Source organism: Echinops telfairi, unplaced genomic scaffold (assembly GCF_000313985.2).
Source record: "Echinops telfairi isolate 266 unplaced genomic scaffold, ASM31398v2 ScPeMD7_5;HRSCAF=22, whole genome shotgun sequence".
In the NCBI taxonomy this organism is placed as follows: Eukaryota; Metazoa; Chordata; class Mammalia; order Afrosoricida; family Tenrecidae; genus Echinops; species Echinops telfairi.
Genome location: NW_022103901.1, coordinates 278985 through 294764, shown reverse-complemented (window position 1 = coordinate 294764; position 15780 = coordinate 278985). Strand labels below are relative to the sequence as shown.

The window sequence follows — 15780 nt, the reverse complement described above, 5'->3', positions numbered from 1 at the left end:
GCACTGCGGAGCCGCAGCCGGGCCTGGGGCGGGCAGGCGCAGTCCCCCGCCCTGGGCCTGCGTACAGGTGGCTGCGCGAGACAAGCCTGCCCGGGCTGGGCGCCCGCTCCCTCCCACCTCCAGTGTCGTGTACCCCCAGCCCCCACCTCAGAATCCGTCTCCGAAAGCTGGGCTGGGCTCCAGCCCTGGGTGGGAACTTAGGACTGTAGCCTCCAACAATCCCCCCCGCCTCCCTTTGAGAACAGGGAAGGCATGAGGGTGGGGGGAGGCAGGTGTAGGGGAGGGGGACAGTCCGAGCAGGACCCCGGAGCGGATGGAGGTAGACATTTAACCCCTAAGCTTCCGGCTGTTTTGCACAGTGCCGCCGCGATTGGGTCGCCTCATTTAGACTAGGGCTGCTGTGGGCCGGAGCCGGGATTGAGAGTGTGTGCTCTGAGGATCGGAGACCCTGGCTTCCCGCCTGGGGCCGCGGTTCTGGGGGTGAAACCCAAGCCAGATCAAAGTGTTACCAGGGCGTCCGTGACTCTCGCTGCCGATCCGTGACGCATTTCAACTTGATCTTTCTGGATGTTGATCTCGCTATTGAATCAGAAACTCCCCTTCCCCCGAGCTGCCTTGTCCTAAGCCCTCCTGCGACTGACACAGGGCGGAGGGCCCAAGGGCGGGGACTTTTGTTTGAAAGTCCAAAGAGGGAGTCCCCCTGCCTGGGCCGGGGAGGCCCTGGGTCCTGCCGGCCCCACCCCCACCCTCCCGTGCCACCCTAAGTGTCTGGGCAAGTGGGTCCGGTGGCCAGGCGGCCGGGCGTCCCCGTGGTGACCGGCACCCAGCGGAGGTTGAGTTTCCCAGCGTCCGCGGCCGCCTCTCGTGGGCCGAGGACTGACCCACGCCCCGCTCTGCCGGGCGCGCCGCCTGACCGTGTCGCCTCCGCCCGCAGGAAGCGGAGATCCCCCCCGAGGTCATCGAGAGGCTGGCTCATAGTCAGATCCACAGCATTCGGGACCTGCAGCGACTCCTGGAGATAGATTCCGTAGGTAAATCGCGCCCCCGGCCCCGGGCGCCCCGGAGGGTTGGATCCCAAAGGTCACACTCCGTTCCCGGCCATAAAAACGCGAGCGCATGAGTCAGGCCCCTTTCCCAGTCCACTTTCTCTCCGGGCCCGGGCCGCCCGCCCGCCCAGCGGGCACTGCTTTCGCGCTTTGGAAAACACTAAGAGTCACGGGAAGTTCAGCACATAGAGGGCGCCGCAGCCGAGGCCAGGTGTTCGCGCGGGGCAGGCCGCAGGATCGGGCAGAGCTGGGCCAGGCCTGGGCCGGCGCCCCGGAGCCCGCGTGGCGGAGGCCAGGGAGGCAGGCACGGCGCCGCAGCCCTGGGAGCCTTTGTGATGCCCCGGACTTGGTGCCTGGCCATGCCCGCGGGCTGGGCCTTGTGGCTTGTGGAGGCCGGGTCTCTCTCTTCATGAGCCAATAAAGGTCCTGCCTAACACACATCTGCTCTTGGGGACTATTTTTGGGTATACCCTCAGGGCCTGGAGCCTAGCCACTTTAGAAAAACAGTTTGTTTGTCAAGTGGAGTTTTGAGGCCAGAGCCCCACTTTGGCTTTGCCAGTACCCTCGCCCCCTCCCAAAGGGGCCCCCCTCCCTAGAAGGCTGAGGTCTCTATCTTGGGGGGAGTAGTCTCTCCCCCTCCACCTTTGGGGCCCCTTTTATAAAGACCCTTCTCTGGTGTGCTGCAGTGCCTTTCTTGAAGGATGGATGGAAGGATGGACCAAAGGGGTGGAGGACTTTTGGGTGAGGTGAAGATGGTGTCCCTACTAATCGCTTTGGGGGGGCCAGGAATTAAGTGGAATCACTTGTGCCTAGTCATTTGGAAATTTGTACCAAATTAGGGTGGCAGGGAGGCCTGAACTATTCCATTTCCTGCCAGACCCTGGGAATCCTCAGCAGATGCTTATCAGCCTGCAGGAGGTGGGGGTGGGGGGTGGGCAGGGGTTTCAGTCCCAGGAGGGTGGAGTGGGCTGGGCAGTGGGGTCCTGGCTGTGTGCGTCTGCGGGATGGGCTTTGGGTGGGTGAGTGGTTGCCTACGGGTGTGGGTGCAGACCGATCCCCCCAGAAGCCGGCGCTGCGACTCTGAAAGTTCCCAGTTCACAGGTTTTGTTTTTGCTGGCCCTGGGAAGGGTGCATGGGGACGCCTCAGGGGAATGGACCATTGACTTTCTCATTCTCCTCTGGGCCCCGCCCCCTCCCTTTAATGCTTTTAGCTTTGGGCTCAGCAGGTTTATGCTGATGGCATTCCTGACTCTGGGCTAGCCTGGCCTGGGGCCTCTTTCTGAGGGGCTTGCTGTGCAGACCAGTCCTGGGGCTGGGTGTGTGTGTGTGCTTTGACTGTTTAAGGCAAATGCCATGTGTGTGTGTGTGTGTGTGTGTGTGTGTGTGTGTGTGACCAGGACACACCTCCCTGTAACACACCCCCCACCACCGCCCCCACGAGACTTGCTGGCATCTGAATACTCATCTTGGGGTGGGACCTCAGGTGTGGCATTATGGGGGGCCCCCAGGGGCCTGGCCTGCCACTCCGCCAAGTCCCTGCCCTCTTGGTCCAGCCAGATGGAGGGAGGCTAGTGTCCTGTGGACTGGGGCTGCTTCTCAGCTTGCAGGGAAAGGGTTTGCCCCACCCACCCTGGGCACTGCTGGCCTGCTGGGGGTGCCCTGCTCCTGGAAGGTGCAGGAGGTCAGTGAGAAAAGTGCTGGAGAGTGGTGGGAGGGCCATCCCCCCACCCCCACCTGCATCCCGTTATCTCATTTTGTAGCTCCAAGGCTCACAGTCTGCAAGGGTCTCCCTCAGTGCTGGACACAGGGTGGGTAGGAGACTGCAGAGGAGGAGGCCTTACTCGCTGGCTTGGGGGCCTCCTGGCATGAGACTGGACCTCCACCGTGCCTCCACCGGTGTCCCATTTCACCAGCACCAACTCATGGCCTACCTGTGTGGATCAGAGCGGAATGGCCATGATATCTTCAGGACATCCATCACCCGGCATCTCTGCTGAGTGCCCCTGTAGCGACTCGAGCCCCCCAGCCTTTTTGTGGGCTGCAGAGCAATGTGTGCGGGTTATTGGAGACAGGAAACTGAGCCAGCACCTAGTCCCCTTGTGAGATGCAGAGACCCTGGGCTTGGGTTGGGGCGTGGGGACACCTGGCCTGCCCCCTGTGTGTCCCACTGTGCTGTCAGTTCTGGGGAGGGGTGGGCAGGAGTGGGGAGTTCCTTTAAGCAGCTCTTGGGTTTGGAGAGCTGCATGTGGTCCCTTCAAGATGAGTGATCTGGGGTGTGTGTGTGTGTGTGTGTGTGTGTGTGCTGAGAATTGACCATTCAGCACCAGGCCTGGGAGAGCTTTGTTCTGGCAGGCGCCTGGCCTGGTGCCTGTGGGCCATTGAGTAACTAGTCGTAAATATAGCGGGCCATTAACAGCACTGACCAATGCTGGTGGCCGCCTGGCCCCCACACTACTCCAGGATGACATCTGTGCTCAGAAGACACCAGGGAAGAGTTCTTGACAAACTCCAACCCAGAATGAGTGATTCACACTGTGGTTACCATCCTGGATGGGGCTGCCCCAGGTCCCCCTCTTGCCCCCAGGTTGCTTCCCTCTCTCCTTCCTTTTCGGCCTGTGAATCAGCTTGACTCATGACCACCCATCCCTCTGTGTGTGTGTGTGTGTCTGTGTGTGGTGGCGGTGGTGGGGTGGTTGATTGCTGAGGTCTGCTTTCAGCCAGGTTGGCTCTCTGGAAGGCTATTGTTTTTTCTGTTTATTGAGCGGGGGCAGGAGGCCAGCCTGGGTGGGGCCATCTCAACTGGGTGGACAGAGCTCCTTAGGCTTAAATTTCAGCTCCTTCCACCAGTGAATGTTCTATGGCCACAGGTCTCTGGACCTCAGTTTCCCCATATGTAAAGAGCGAATGCATAACTGTCCACTCCCTCAGCCACCTCAGTACAGTCCGGAGAGGCGGCAGCCCGTGACATCCTTAGGGTTCCTCTTGCACGTGCGGGGGGGGCACTGGCCCCCAATTTGGATAAGGCACAATTGTCTGTGCCCAGAAGTGACTTGCAGATTGGGGAGGTGTGGGGACGTGGGGCAGATAAAATGCTCTTCAAACAGTTGGCTGATGGGAAAGTCTTCCTGTGTGACTAGCCCCGTGGGCTTCTTGTTTTGGGTCAGGAGCGAAATAAAGAGTGGTGGCCTTGGAACAGAGTCATTTTAAGTCAAAAGCTGGCCCTGTCACATGACTGAACCTTCGCATCCCCGATGGGGCAGTGGCCAGAGGGGTGGCTGGCCAGTTAAAATGCACCAGCCACCCCAGGAAAAGGGTGTGGCTGATCCCAAAAGGAATGACTCCTGCCAGCTCTGCAGGGCCCTGCAGGGTTGGCATTGTCGGTCGGAAGTGGCCTTGGCCTTGGCCTCTCCTGCAGGGCTTAGGCCCTGGTGTGGGAGGACTGGTTTATCCCATTGGTTTGGGGGTGCTGCGGGCACCTTGTGGGCTGGACAGGAAGGGGCCTGCCTGCTTGTCTGCACCCAGGAGGAGTGGTGATCTAGTGTGGTGGCCACACAGACCTTGAGGGGCCCCGAGGTGGGGGGCTGCATGGGCGAGTTCTTTGTGAGCAGTGATGCATGTTACTTCCTGGGGTCAGTGGGGGCTCATGGGTACAACTTTCCACCCCAGTGGAACCCAGGTTTGAGTCTTGGCCAGGGCAATCATGCATAGGCCCCACTGCTCAGTCCACGGGGACTCTAGTGTGGCGGGGACACCAAACAGTTATCAGCACCCTTCCAGACTGAGACAGACTAGGAAGAAAGGCCTGAAGGGTTGCGGAGGGGGGGGGGGCGGTTGGGAATTGCATCCCTGCCCTCGCCCCCATTTTCTTTTGGAGTCTGAAACCTGAGAGCCCTCCTAGTGTGGTCGGTGCTGATCTGGACTCTGGGACCCCTTTCTCCAGGCCCCTCCCTGCACCCATCCCCCAGGCCATTGCAGGCTCTGACCTGGGTCTCCTACTTCTTCCAGCTCACTGGCCTCCTGTACCTCTTTTCAGCCTGCTCCCCTTGGGGAGGCCTATTTCAGGCACGAGTGGGGTCTGGCCCAGGGCCCGGAGTCTCATGCCACTTCTGATGCCTGGCAGAGGGGATGGGGCTTCAGGGCATGGCGAAGAACACACACTCACACATGCTCGCTCACACATCAGACAAACACACCCTGTCTGCACGCTCACTCAGTCTCACACATTCATACACGCTCACTCAAGGGTCAAACACATCTGCATGTTGTCTTGCTTGCTCACACATTCACCCACCAACTCCACACACCCACCAACTCCACACACACGCTGCACACTCGCTCACCATCACACACACACACACACACACACACACTCTCTCTCTCTCTCTCTCTCTCTCTCTCTCTCTCTCCTCTCAACCCCAGAAACCCAGCAAGCCGTCTCTGGGTCCCAGCCCAGGTCCTTGTCCCTAGATTCAGTCCTCTGTCCCCCAGCCTCCTAAGAGGTACAGTGAGGTCTGGGACCAAGCTGGGCGGACACTTTTGGGGACCCTCTGTGGAAGCTCAAGAGGGACATTCACAAGCAGTTCCCAGTTGGGGGAGCCATTCATGGGGGGTGGGGGGGCCCCCGCACTCTGTCCCCAGCTGACCCTCAGCTTGGACCTGGAGGGAGACTTGCTGGGTGGGCCAGGGCATCTCTGTGTGGGTGAGGCAGACCCCATCCAAGTCCATGGGACTTGTCCTCCACATGTCAGCCAGCCGGCCATCACCCTCAGGGCTGTGTGGACTGGTTCCCAATTCCTTTCTACCTGCAGGTGCTGAGGGTGCTCTGGGGCCAAGCCTGAGAACCCGGGGGACCCACGCCAAGCATGCCCCCGAGAGGCGGCCAGTGCCCGTCCGCAGGAAGAGGAGTATTGGTAAGGGGCAGGAGTGAGGGAGCTGGTAATGTGGCCCAGGCGTGGCTCCCATTGACTGACTGCAGTCCACCCTGGTGGCTCAGCCCGGCCTCTGCCCTCAGAGGGACTGAGCGGACCCTCACAGCGCCTGAACTGGAATGTTTGGCTGCCCTGTTTCCAATTCCTGGCTGTTGGCCCAATGGCAGATGGGTGTGGGGGGTGGCAGAGGCCTGCTTCCATAGAGGGTACCTGGGCAGTGGTTTAAGGGTCACCTGCAGAGTGCCCTGTACCAGCCTGAGAGCTGGCTGCTACCAAAAGCTGGTGGACTGGTGGTGGGGGTTGGGGGCGAGCTGTCTGCCAGGGTGGGAGCTGCCCCTTGGCATTTGGCCAGGCCAGGTTGGGGAGCCATCTGCCCACCCTCAACCCCCGCCCCAACAGAGAGTCCCTCCCCTGGTCGGTCCTGTCCTGGCAGGTTGTGGCAGCAGCCCATGTGGGCTCAATCACCTGTTTCCTGGAAAGGGGCAAACTCAGGGCTGTGGGGTTTGGGGCTGTGACCCGCTGCCCCACCACGCCCCAAGCCCTGTGCTGGGTCTGGTGCTGGCCTTGTCTGGGAGACCCTTGTCCCCTTCCTGACATCGCCCACTGAGGTGGGCTCTGTAGTTTGGCAGTGGGGGTGCTGTGGACGATCGGGCCAGCCTACCCTGTGCAGGACTTGAGGCAGCTGGGGGTGTGTGTGAGAGGGGGGTGGCTCTGTCACCTGTGGAGCTGCCGTGGTGTGGCTCTGGGCCTCCCGTCAGCCCACTGGCAGCTGTGATAAGCTGGACAGGTGGGGCCCTGGCCTTGCCTCATAAGGCAGCATGTGGACAGCAGGTCCCAGTAAGGTTCCCTCAGGTGGTCGGTCATGCCTGGTGCCCAGATGGACACTTGTGGCACAGGCTGTCCTGCATGGCCGCTTATAGAGAGCAGAGCCGCCCTGCTGCCACCTCCCCGACAAGGGCCCGCCCCGGCCTCTGTTACCCCAAGGCTGGGATGCCCGCTTCCCCTCACATCCACACCCCTACGCTGCAGCCACTGCAACTATCTTGCTTGGGCAACTACCACCTGCTGGTTCTCTCAGTTTCCCAATGTCTCCGGCCATCCCCGTTCCCCCAGTGATCAGCTGGGGACCCCCGCCCCTGGAACCCCACTTCCTTCCCGCCTCTGCTTTGGCCTCTTCTTGACATTCCCAGTAAGTGGCGCCTTGCAGCATTTTCCTGCTATGGGGAACCTGCTTTGGCCATCACCCCACCCAGCACCTCTGGGCATCTGGCTCTTATAGCTGGGCCCCCTCTGACCTCCCTGAGTCCAGCGGGTATGACCATGGCAGTGGCCTTGTTGACTGTGTAGGCTTGTCTGTTCCGAAGTGGTGGGGCACCATCAGCTACAGGCCACCCCTCCCTAGCTCTGCAGCCTGACCCCAGAAGGTGCTTCGTAGCATGCAGAAGTGAGGGGTCAGGGGCTCCCTAAGGCTGTGGAGTCACAGCCTCCAGTCACATGGGGCAGCCTGTCTGACGCTTCCCCTGGGGCTTCAGCCCGCCCTGGGCTGGAGCCTGGTGGGGCTGACGTGACCTCTACCTACAGAGGAAGCCATCCCCGCAGTCTGCAAGACCAGGACGGTTATCTATGAGATCCCTCGAAGCCAGATTGACCCCACCTCTGCCAACTTCCTGATCTGGCCGCCCTGCGTGGAGGTGAGGCGCTGCACGGGCTGCTGCAACACCAGCAGTGTCAAGTGCCAGCCCGTCCGCGTGCAGCACCGCAGCGTCAAGGTGAGCCACCCGGCTTGGCCCCATGGTCTGGGCCCTATGACCCTGGATCCCCTGGCCCCATGACTCTGGAACCCCTGACCCTGGCCCATGGCCCTGGACCATGCAACTCTGGACACTGTGGCCCTGGACCCCGTGGCCCCGGTCCCATGACTCTGGACCCCCTGACCCCAGCCCTGTGACTCTGTACCCCCTGACCCTGGCCCCATGACCCACAGACCCCGGCCCCATGACCCACAGACCCCATGCTCCTGGAGCCCTCAGATGCCACCTCCACTGACCACAGACCCAAGAACCCTGTCCTCACATCCCTCAGACCCTGTCTGCACAGACCCCATAGCATAGCTCCTGACCCATGGGCCCCGCTCTGGGACACTGGGGCTCTGACCCCCTGTGATGGCTGCTGACGCCGAGAGTTTGAGGGCTTTTGCTCTCCATGTGGTCACCCGTGGACAGCAGTACCCTGCCGGCCCTGTGTATCCAGCTGGGACCTGGGCATTTCTTTCAGGGCCTAGGTGTCCCCCTTTGTGAAGTGGGCCAGCAGAACACTGCAGGCTGGGGGCATGAAGGCCCTGGCTGGCCTGGAGGCCCTGTGACCTCGGCTGGGAGGCATTTTGGGGTGCCTCTGGCCCAGCAGAGCCTACAGCTGCCCTGGGCTTCCCGCCTGAACAGTGGCCTCTCAGGGTGCCCTCATTGGGTGTGGTGACGGACTTTGGCTCCTCTGGAGCCCTCGTTGGTGGGCGAGGGAGGTGGGGCCCGGTGTGACTCGGCCTGGCAGGTCCAGTTGAGTGCTGGATGGGATGTAGCTCTTCCTTGCAAGGTGGGGCTTTCAGAATTTTTGTTCTGGGTGTTCCGAACCCAAAAGACCAAACCCGTTGGCATTGAACCACATGCTTCAGAGAAGTGCTATAGGGCAGGTTCTCGGGGCTGCTCGTTCTTGTTCTGAATCAGGTTGCCAGGCCTTTTTTCTGAGATGCCCACCAGGCCCGCCCCCTAAGGACCTTGGGCTAACCCTTCCTTTTCCCTCTGATGTTCAACTTGACCTTGAAAACCGAGTGGGAGGGAAAGAAATTGTGCAGGGCAGCTCTACGCTGGCCTGTCTGGTCGCTATGAGTCGGCATCCACTCGCTGGCAGGGAGTCTGATTTTTGGTTTTCCATACTTGCTTGTTATGAGGCCAGTCCCGACCTCCCCCAGCCTGTTCAGCTGTGGGGGTGAGTGTTGGGACTGAGGCCTGAGAGATGGGCCCCTCTGACAGTGCCCCCCACTTGCTAGATAACACCACATTCTTTGTCTTCGGTCCTTGATACGATAGTATAGGGTGTGGGTTTCCCAGGGAGCCAGGGAAGCACAGGCTGACTTGTGCTTACAACTCACTGCGGTGGAGTTAGTGACTCATGGCGACCCTGTAGGACAGGGTAGACATGCCTCTGCTGGTTCCCAGACAGGAACTCTACTCGAGTAGGAAGCCTCCCCTCTCCTGCTGAGCCGCTGGGGGGATTCGATCTGCCGACCTTCCAGTTAGCAGGCCAGACACTGGCCAGACTGGAAATTGTTCAGTATAGATAAGAAAGCACAAGTCAGCTTGTGCTTACCTTGCTTCCAGGGTAGTCGCCACTGACCCACTGGGGGTGTGAGTGTGTGGCGCTGCGGGGGCGGGTGACAAGCACCAGAGCTTGGGTTCCACACCCCAGCTGGCCACTTCTCTCATTCTTGGGCTGGGGGAGCCAAGCCGAGGGGAGCTGGGGGGTCACATGGACCCTCCCTGAGGGGGACCCTTGGCTGCCTGTCACACAGTACCCTTCCTCTGCCTCCCTGCCCTGAGCTGCATGACCCCCATTAGCCCAATGCGACACTACAAAGATCCAGCTTCCGGACGAGGCCCGTCATGGGCAGGCTTTGTGTGGGGCTGCGGGCTCAGTGCCAGTTCACCACAGCCATCCTCTCCCAGCCCCCCACCCCATACCCTGTGGTTCCTGACTGGACAGAAAGGAGATACTGGCCCACGTCGGCCTCTGAGAAGTTGGCAGTCCTGGACGAAGGGCCTGAGCTCACGAGTGGGGACAGTGCAGTCACAGACATGGGGGACTGGCCATTTGGGGTACACAGTGCTGAGTGCTGGGGCATGACGCTGGATGGAATGAGGTGTCCTTGCCAGGGCACACAGCAGGAACTGAGTAAGCCACCCCTTGCCTGGGCACCTGGGGGGGCCAGCAGCTTCCCAAAGGACCGGGTCTTCATGCTCAGGAATTGAGGGGTCATCCGAGGAGCTTGGTCTGGGGACTCTATGCTCCCAGCTTCCCTGGGGTGGGGAGGCATGTTTCCTGGCATCCGGGCCATGTTAGGGTCTGGCAGCCATGGTGTTCAGCACAGTGTGTGTTGGGGGTGACCTTCCTGGGAAAGCCCCGGGCCTTGAGGGACAGACTGCACATCTGGGTGGCACCTGCCTGGCTCACAGGGGCTGCTAGTCAGAGCTGGACCCACCCTCCTCCTTCCCCATCGGAACATTGGAAGGACGACATCCGGCCGGGTGCTGGGGCCCAGCAGAAGGGATGGCATGGGGAATGGAGGGACAGGAGGCCCATTGTGGTGCCGGCCGGCCTGCTCCTTATGGGGTCAGGCCGGACGTTGACCTGGGTGTGGGCGCTTGGCCCCAAGAAGCCCCAGATTCAGACTGAGGGTCTTTGTAGTGGGTCGGGGGTCCTTGGGGAGGAAGTGGTGCAGGCAGGCCCTCCTGTCTCCCAGGTGTGGCGGCATTGATTGACCGCCCACCCCTGGGGCTTAGGTCAGTGATTCTTTAGGAGGGGGGTGCATGGTGGTCCGGCCAGGGAACTGCCCAGCACAAAGTCTGCTCATGGCCGCCTGGGCCTTGTCTGAGGAGTGTGGCAGGGGCCTGAGACCCCGAGGAGGCAGCAGAAGCCCAGGGTACACACACACACACACACACACACACACACACACACACACACCCCAACCACCCCCTACTCCCTCCCTGCCTCCGCTCCAGGCCAGTCTCTGCTGGTGCCCTGAGGTCAGGAGCCTGTGTCCTGCTCTGCTCTTTTTGGGGGCTCTGCCCGGAGGAAGCAGACCCATCCCCCATGACCCCTGGGCAGTGGGAGGCAGTGGCCCAGTCTACTCCTGGGGTCTGGGATGGTGCCATTAGTAGACACATGACTGTTTGTTGTCCTCTGGTCTGCACTGACACCAGATCCTTCCTGGACCATGCCCCATGGGTCCAGCGTGTCCAGAGGTGCTGCCTTTGGTGGCTCTTCAAGGCCACAGAGCAAGGCTGAGGTGTGTGGTTACAGCTTGGCAGCCACCTGCTATGCCCAGCTGGGGCCCCTGCTGGCTGTTTGTCTGCAGGTCTGTCTACTGGCGGCTGGATGGTCAGGACACCGTGGTGTCCTTGTTGTTCCAAACTGTGCCTGTCGGGGAGATTGTTTATTGACAAGTGGCTCTGTCCCCTGTGCTCCCTAACCAGCAACCAGTCCACCACTGTTGGAGAGGCTCCTTGAGATCCAGGGTGGACGTGGTCCACTGTGGGCTGGCACCTCACCAGGAGCCGGGCCTCTGTCCCTTGTATGGGGTGGTTGGCTGGAGGGGAGGTTCAGGACCCGTGTGTGCTGGCGAAGGGCTTATTTCCAGCCTCCAGGTGCTCTCGACCTCCATGATGCAGCCCCCACCCCAGGGCTCAGCCTACTTCCTCCTGCTGGTGCTGTGTCAAGGGAGGGGTGGGGAGCACAGTGTCTCTGGGGGACATGCAGGGAAGGTGTCTGGCCAGCTGCCTCTGTGCTTATCTGTGAATGGGCGGGATTGTGTCTGCTGAGGGCCTGGCAGGTGTCATCAGTAAATAGTTGTTTTATGGTGGGTCACTTCTGCCCAGAGTCCTCAGGGGAGGCCTGGGGCAGCAGGGCTTGACCTGTTCAGCAGGGCCTGGGGTCTCCCTCAGGCCGGGCTGCAGGGGGAGGCTTCTGGTGTGTTCAGATGAGAGGAAAGGGAGGCTTCACCACTTCCCACTGGAAAAATCCCGAATGGTGGGCACGTGCCAGCCACTGGGCTATGGGGAGGGTCCCCAGGAGGCCCTCTGCCCGTGTGCAGAAGGCGTACGAGAGGTTAATATTCTTGGCACGCTCCTGGAGTGAGAACGTGGCCATTTCCCGGCCAGACAGGGTGGCCGAGCCGCCCAGAGTGCTCCCACACCCAAGGCAGGTGCAGTCATAAACTGCTGTTTGTTTTCTCTGATAGACAGGCTGTCTGGAGAGCCTGTTCCCAGCCTGGGGGCATGCAGGTAGGGGGCAGCAGGGGCGGGGGGCAGCCTGAGTCCTCAGTGGGGTACCAGCACAGCTCTGACCGAGCTGAGTGTGTGCCCTGAGAGGGACCTAGGTGAGGCTGCTTGTTGAACGAAAGGGCCAGGCAGTCCTCCCAGCTAGGGCGGCCAGAGGCCCAGGGGCCCTGCATGGGAAACCACCCCCACAACCAAAGGCAGCCTGCCCACCCTTGAGGGGGGGTCCTTGCCTGCCTCCTTGGGTCACAGAGTTAGGTGAGCAGGTGGGCTACCCCAAAGCCCCCAGCTTCATCCTCTGCCCCTGACTGATTTCAGGAAGACAGGTCTGATTTTGGGGGCTACCTTCCCCCATGTCACTGCCGTGCTTTGCAGATGGGAAAACTGAGGCCCCCAGCCCTGGCCCGACCCCATCCCTGGGCACCCCTGGGTGGCAGGGGCCCCATGTCCCCTCTGGGAAGCAGAGTGTGGTGAGGCTTTTTCCCTCCTCTGTACCCCGGACTCCCCAGGTGACGCAGCGAAACCTGCTTCTCTCGGCGAGCACAGGGCTGGTGCCAGCCCTTTACACCGGTCGGCAACACCTCTTCACGTGTCCGATGGCACCTTTGCTCCTGGGTTGATGATTAACACGTCTGCTTGGGGAGTCCTCAGCCCATGCGGGGTCCAGAGCCACTTACAGGGCAGGCCACAATGCCCAGGCTGCACGCAGGGGCCATGGGAGGTGGGTGGGTGGCTGCTCTGCCAGCCTGGCTTCACACAAGCCTCAGGGCCCCGGAGAGACCAGGGTAGGTGGGCAGGAGTGCTGACATGTCCTGGGCTCTGGGATAGGCCCTCCATGCCCGGGGTGACAGAGCAGTTTGTGAGCTCAGTTCTAGAGGCCTCAGCTCGAGGGGAGGGTCTGCCCTCGCCTCCCAGCTTGTGTCTGTCACCCACCGTGGGTCTGTCTCTGCCTTTTATAAGACAGGCTCATGTGAGATTAGTGGCAGGGTTGGCCCAGGGGGCGGAGGGGATTCCTACCTTCTATGCCCAAGACCTGGGTTCAGTTCCTGGCCAGAGGACCTGTGGAGGATGACGTGTGGCTGTGACAATGAATAGATTTCAGTGGATCTTCCAGACTAAGACAGACTAGGGAGAAAGACCCAGTCATCTTGGGGGCTTCTGTCCACTCACAGGAGTCACAGTAGTGGGTCCCGGGGAGGGGAAGCACTTGGTGGCTGTGGGGACTGCATGGGGCCGGTTGTATATGTGTGTGTGTGTGTGTGTAGGGTGGCAGCCAGCTGGATGTGTGGGCACTGGGGGCACAGGACTGAGAAACTTAGGAGGTGGAGGTGGGGTGCACCAGAACCCACCCAACACAAGCCTGAGCCCTCTCCCCATCTGTCAGTGGGGTTGACCGGACTGGTCCCCTACAGGGAAGACAGCCAGCTGATGGCCTCAGGTGACACATGGGGTGGGGGTGGGGCGAAAGAGTGCCTGCTGACCCCTGTGTCCCCGAGTGAGAGCAGGAGCCCCCCTTTCAGAGTGGACTTCAGGCCGTCTATGCAGTGGACTCACCGCAAGCCTTCGTCTGCATCCCGAGAGGTCTGTCAGCATCGAAGGCTTGCTGGTGGCTTGGTGAAGATGATGCCCATGTGTGTGTGGTGTGTGTGTGTGTGTGTGTGTGTGTGTGTGTGTGTGTGTGTGTGTCCCTAGAAGTACCAAGGTGGCTGCTCCTGGGTTCCTGTTCCTCCTCCCCCTTCCCCACCACACCAACCGGACTTGGGAGCTGCATACTGGTGTATGCACATACCTAGCCCAGGCCGCAGGTGTATGTGGCAATAAGCTTGCTTCAGGCAGTCCTACCTCCTGGGAGGGGTCCGCCTGGCCCCCAGTGATGCCCACGGACTAGCCTGGGTCTGGAGCAGGTACACCTGGTCCGTCTCCTTTGTCAGAAAGCCCACTTCTGGGTGTTGGCTGAGGCAGTGAGATGTCCGCCAGGAGATCACTGTGTGGCCAGCATCTCCTGGGACCCCGTGAGCAAGTCCAGCTCTGGGTGGTTCAGCAGCAGGACCTTCTGGAATTGTGTGTCCTGCACTTGTCTCTGAGCTGGGTGCTCTCTGGACAGTGTGTGTGCAAGCACCAGTGCGCGCACGCTCTTCTGGGATGAGAGTCTAAGTGAGCCAAGTCCTTGAGTCTGTGCCCAGGCTCGAACAATGTTAGTTTTTCCTCTTAAATGAAAGTGCCCGTTTGCAAGAAGGCCCCACAGTCCAGCTATGTAGAAAGGCCCTCCCTCTGCCCCCTTCCACGGGGTCCCGTGCATGGTGTTCATTCTTTGAGCTTCCCTCAGGGTGCCTGGGGCCTTGGGACCCACTCGCTGCCTGCCCGGCCCCACCCCTCACCCCTCCAGCCCTTGTGACACCAGGCTCCTCTCTCTCGGCAGGTGGCTAAAGTGGAGTATGTCAGGAAGAAGCCAAAATTGAAAGAAGTGCAAGTGCGGCTGGAAGAGCACTTGGAGTGCACGTGTGCGATCTCACATCTGAACCCCGACTACCGGGAAGAGGGGACAGGTGGGTGCCACCTGCCTATGGAAGGAAGGTTCCTGAAACCCATGCAGGCGGGGCTTGTGGGGTGGTTTCTGTGAAGAAGAGCCCTGGGTGGGGCAGAGAGGCCCAGCCGTCCACCCAAAGGTGTCCCTGCAGAGCCCCGCCCTGCCCACACTCCCCTGAGCTGCCTCAGCGAAGTCCATCCACCACCCCCAACCCCCCCACTGCACTGTAGCCCAAGCTGAGGGCTGAGCTTCTGGTCTAGGCCCTAGGCTGGGGTGCAGTGTAGACATGGCTGAGGTGAAGACTGGATTCATGGACCAGCACCCACAGGCCGCCCTGAGCCTTGACCTTTGCCCTCCAGGGTGGACTGTGCCCCGAGGCTGTGGGGCGTAGGGACCCGCTGTGGTGGCTGTGGTGACCGCCCTGGAGGGGGTGGGGGCACCAGGAAGTGCAGGGTTTTCTGCCGAAAGATAAACAGGGCAGGTATTTATTGCTCTAGGGCTCCCACCCGCACCTCCTGGGCCTGGCTGGGCCTTGCTGCTCACCCTCCCTGCACTTTTGTTGACAGGAAGGCCTAGGGAATCAGGTAAAAAACGGAAGCGAAAAAGATTAAAGCCCACCTAGACCGGCCGGCCAGGTAGGATGGGTGGGTGCTGGAGCCTGGGAGGGAGACCAATCAGCCTGATCACTGCGGCCACAGCGCCACCACCGGGACGGGGCTTGATTGGGACTCTGCCGCTTCCTTCCTGGGCCGCTGGCTTGGGTCTTGGCCCCTCTCGCTTGGCCTTCTCCTGTCCGATGATTGGGGAGGCAGGCTGGCGGGTGGGGAGAGTCGGAGCGGGCGCAGGCTCTGGGATGGCTCAGGGGTGCCTGGCCAGAAGGTCTTCAGGAAGCGGCTCAGCCCCTCTGACAGATGGAACGACTGAGGTTGGCGGAGCTGATAGTCCAGCTTGCTGGAGGCCAAGTCCAGGTTGTTGGCAGGAGCCTCCTTGGCAGTGCCCGCTTGGCTGCTAACCAAAGAGGGTCCACCCAGAGGCCTGGCGGTCTGCTACTCAGAGGTTGTGGCCTTAGAGCCTGAGGGCACCCATTTTCTCCTCAGACACCAGCTGGCATGGCCAATAGTTCTGGAGTGTGGCTGTTGGGTCACACTGTAGCAGACAGCACTGCAGGGTGGAGCTGTGGGTCACACTGTAGCTGACAGCACTGCAGGGTGGAGCTGTGGGTCACACTGTAG

General features: G+C 61.1%; 1 protein-coding gene across 1 annotated transcript in view; it reads left to right on the top strand.

Moving 5' to 3' along the window:
• PDGFA (platelet derived growth factor subunit A) overlaps positions 1 to 15780 on the top strand; it is a 20569-nt gene that overhangs the window by 1705 nt on the left and 3084 nt on the right. Inside the window, exons 2-6 of the mRNA XM_045285923.1 lie at positions 935 to 1031; positions 5855 to 5956; positions 7556 to 7743; positions 14441 to 14567; positions 15115 to 15183. Coding sequence (XP_045141858.1) covers positions 935 to 1031; positions 5855 to 5956; positions 7556 to 7743; positions 14441 to 14567; positions 15115 to 15170 — 570 coding nt within the window. The 3' untranslated portion in view covers positions 15171 to 15183. The remainder of the gene's footprint in view (positions 1 to 934; positions 1032 to 5854; positions 5957 to 7555; positions 7744 to 14440; positions 14568 to 15114; positions 15184 to 15780) is intronic.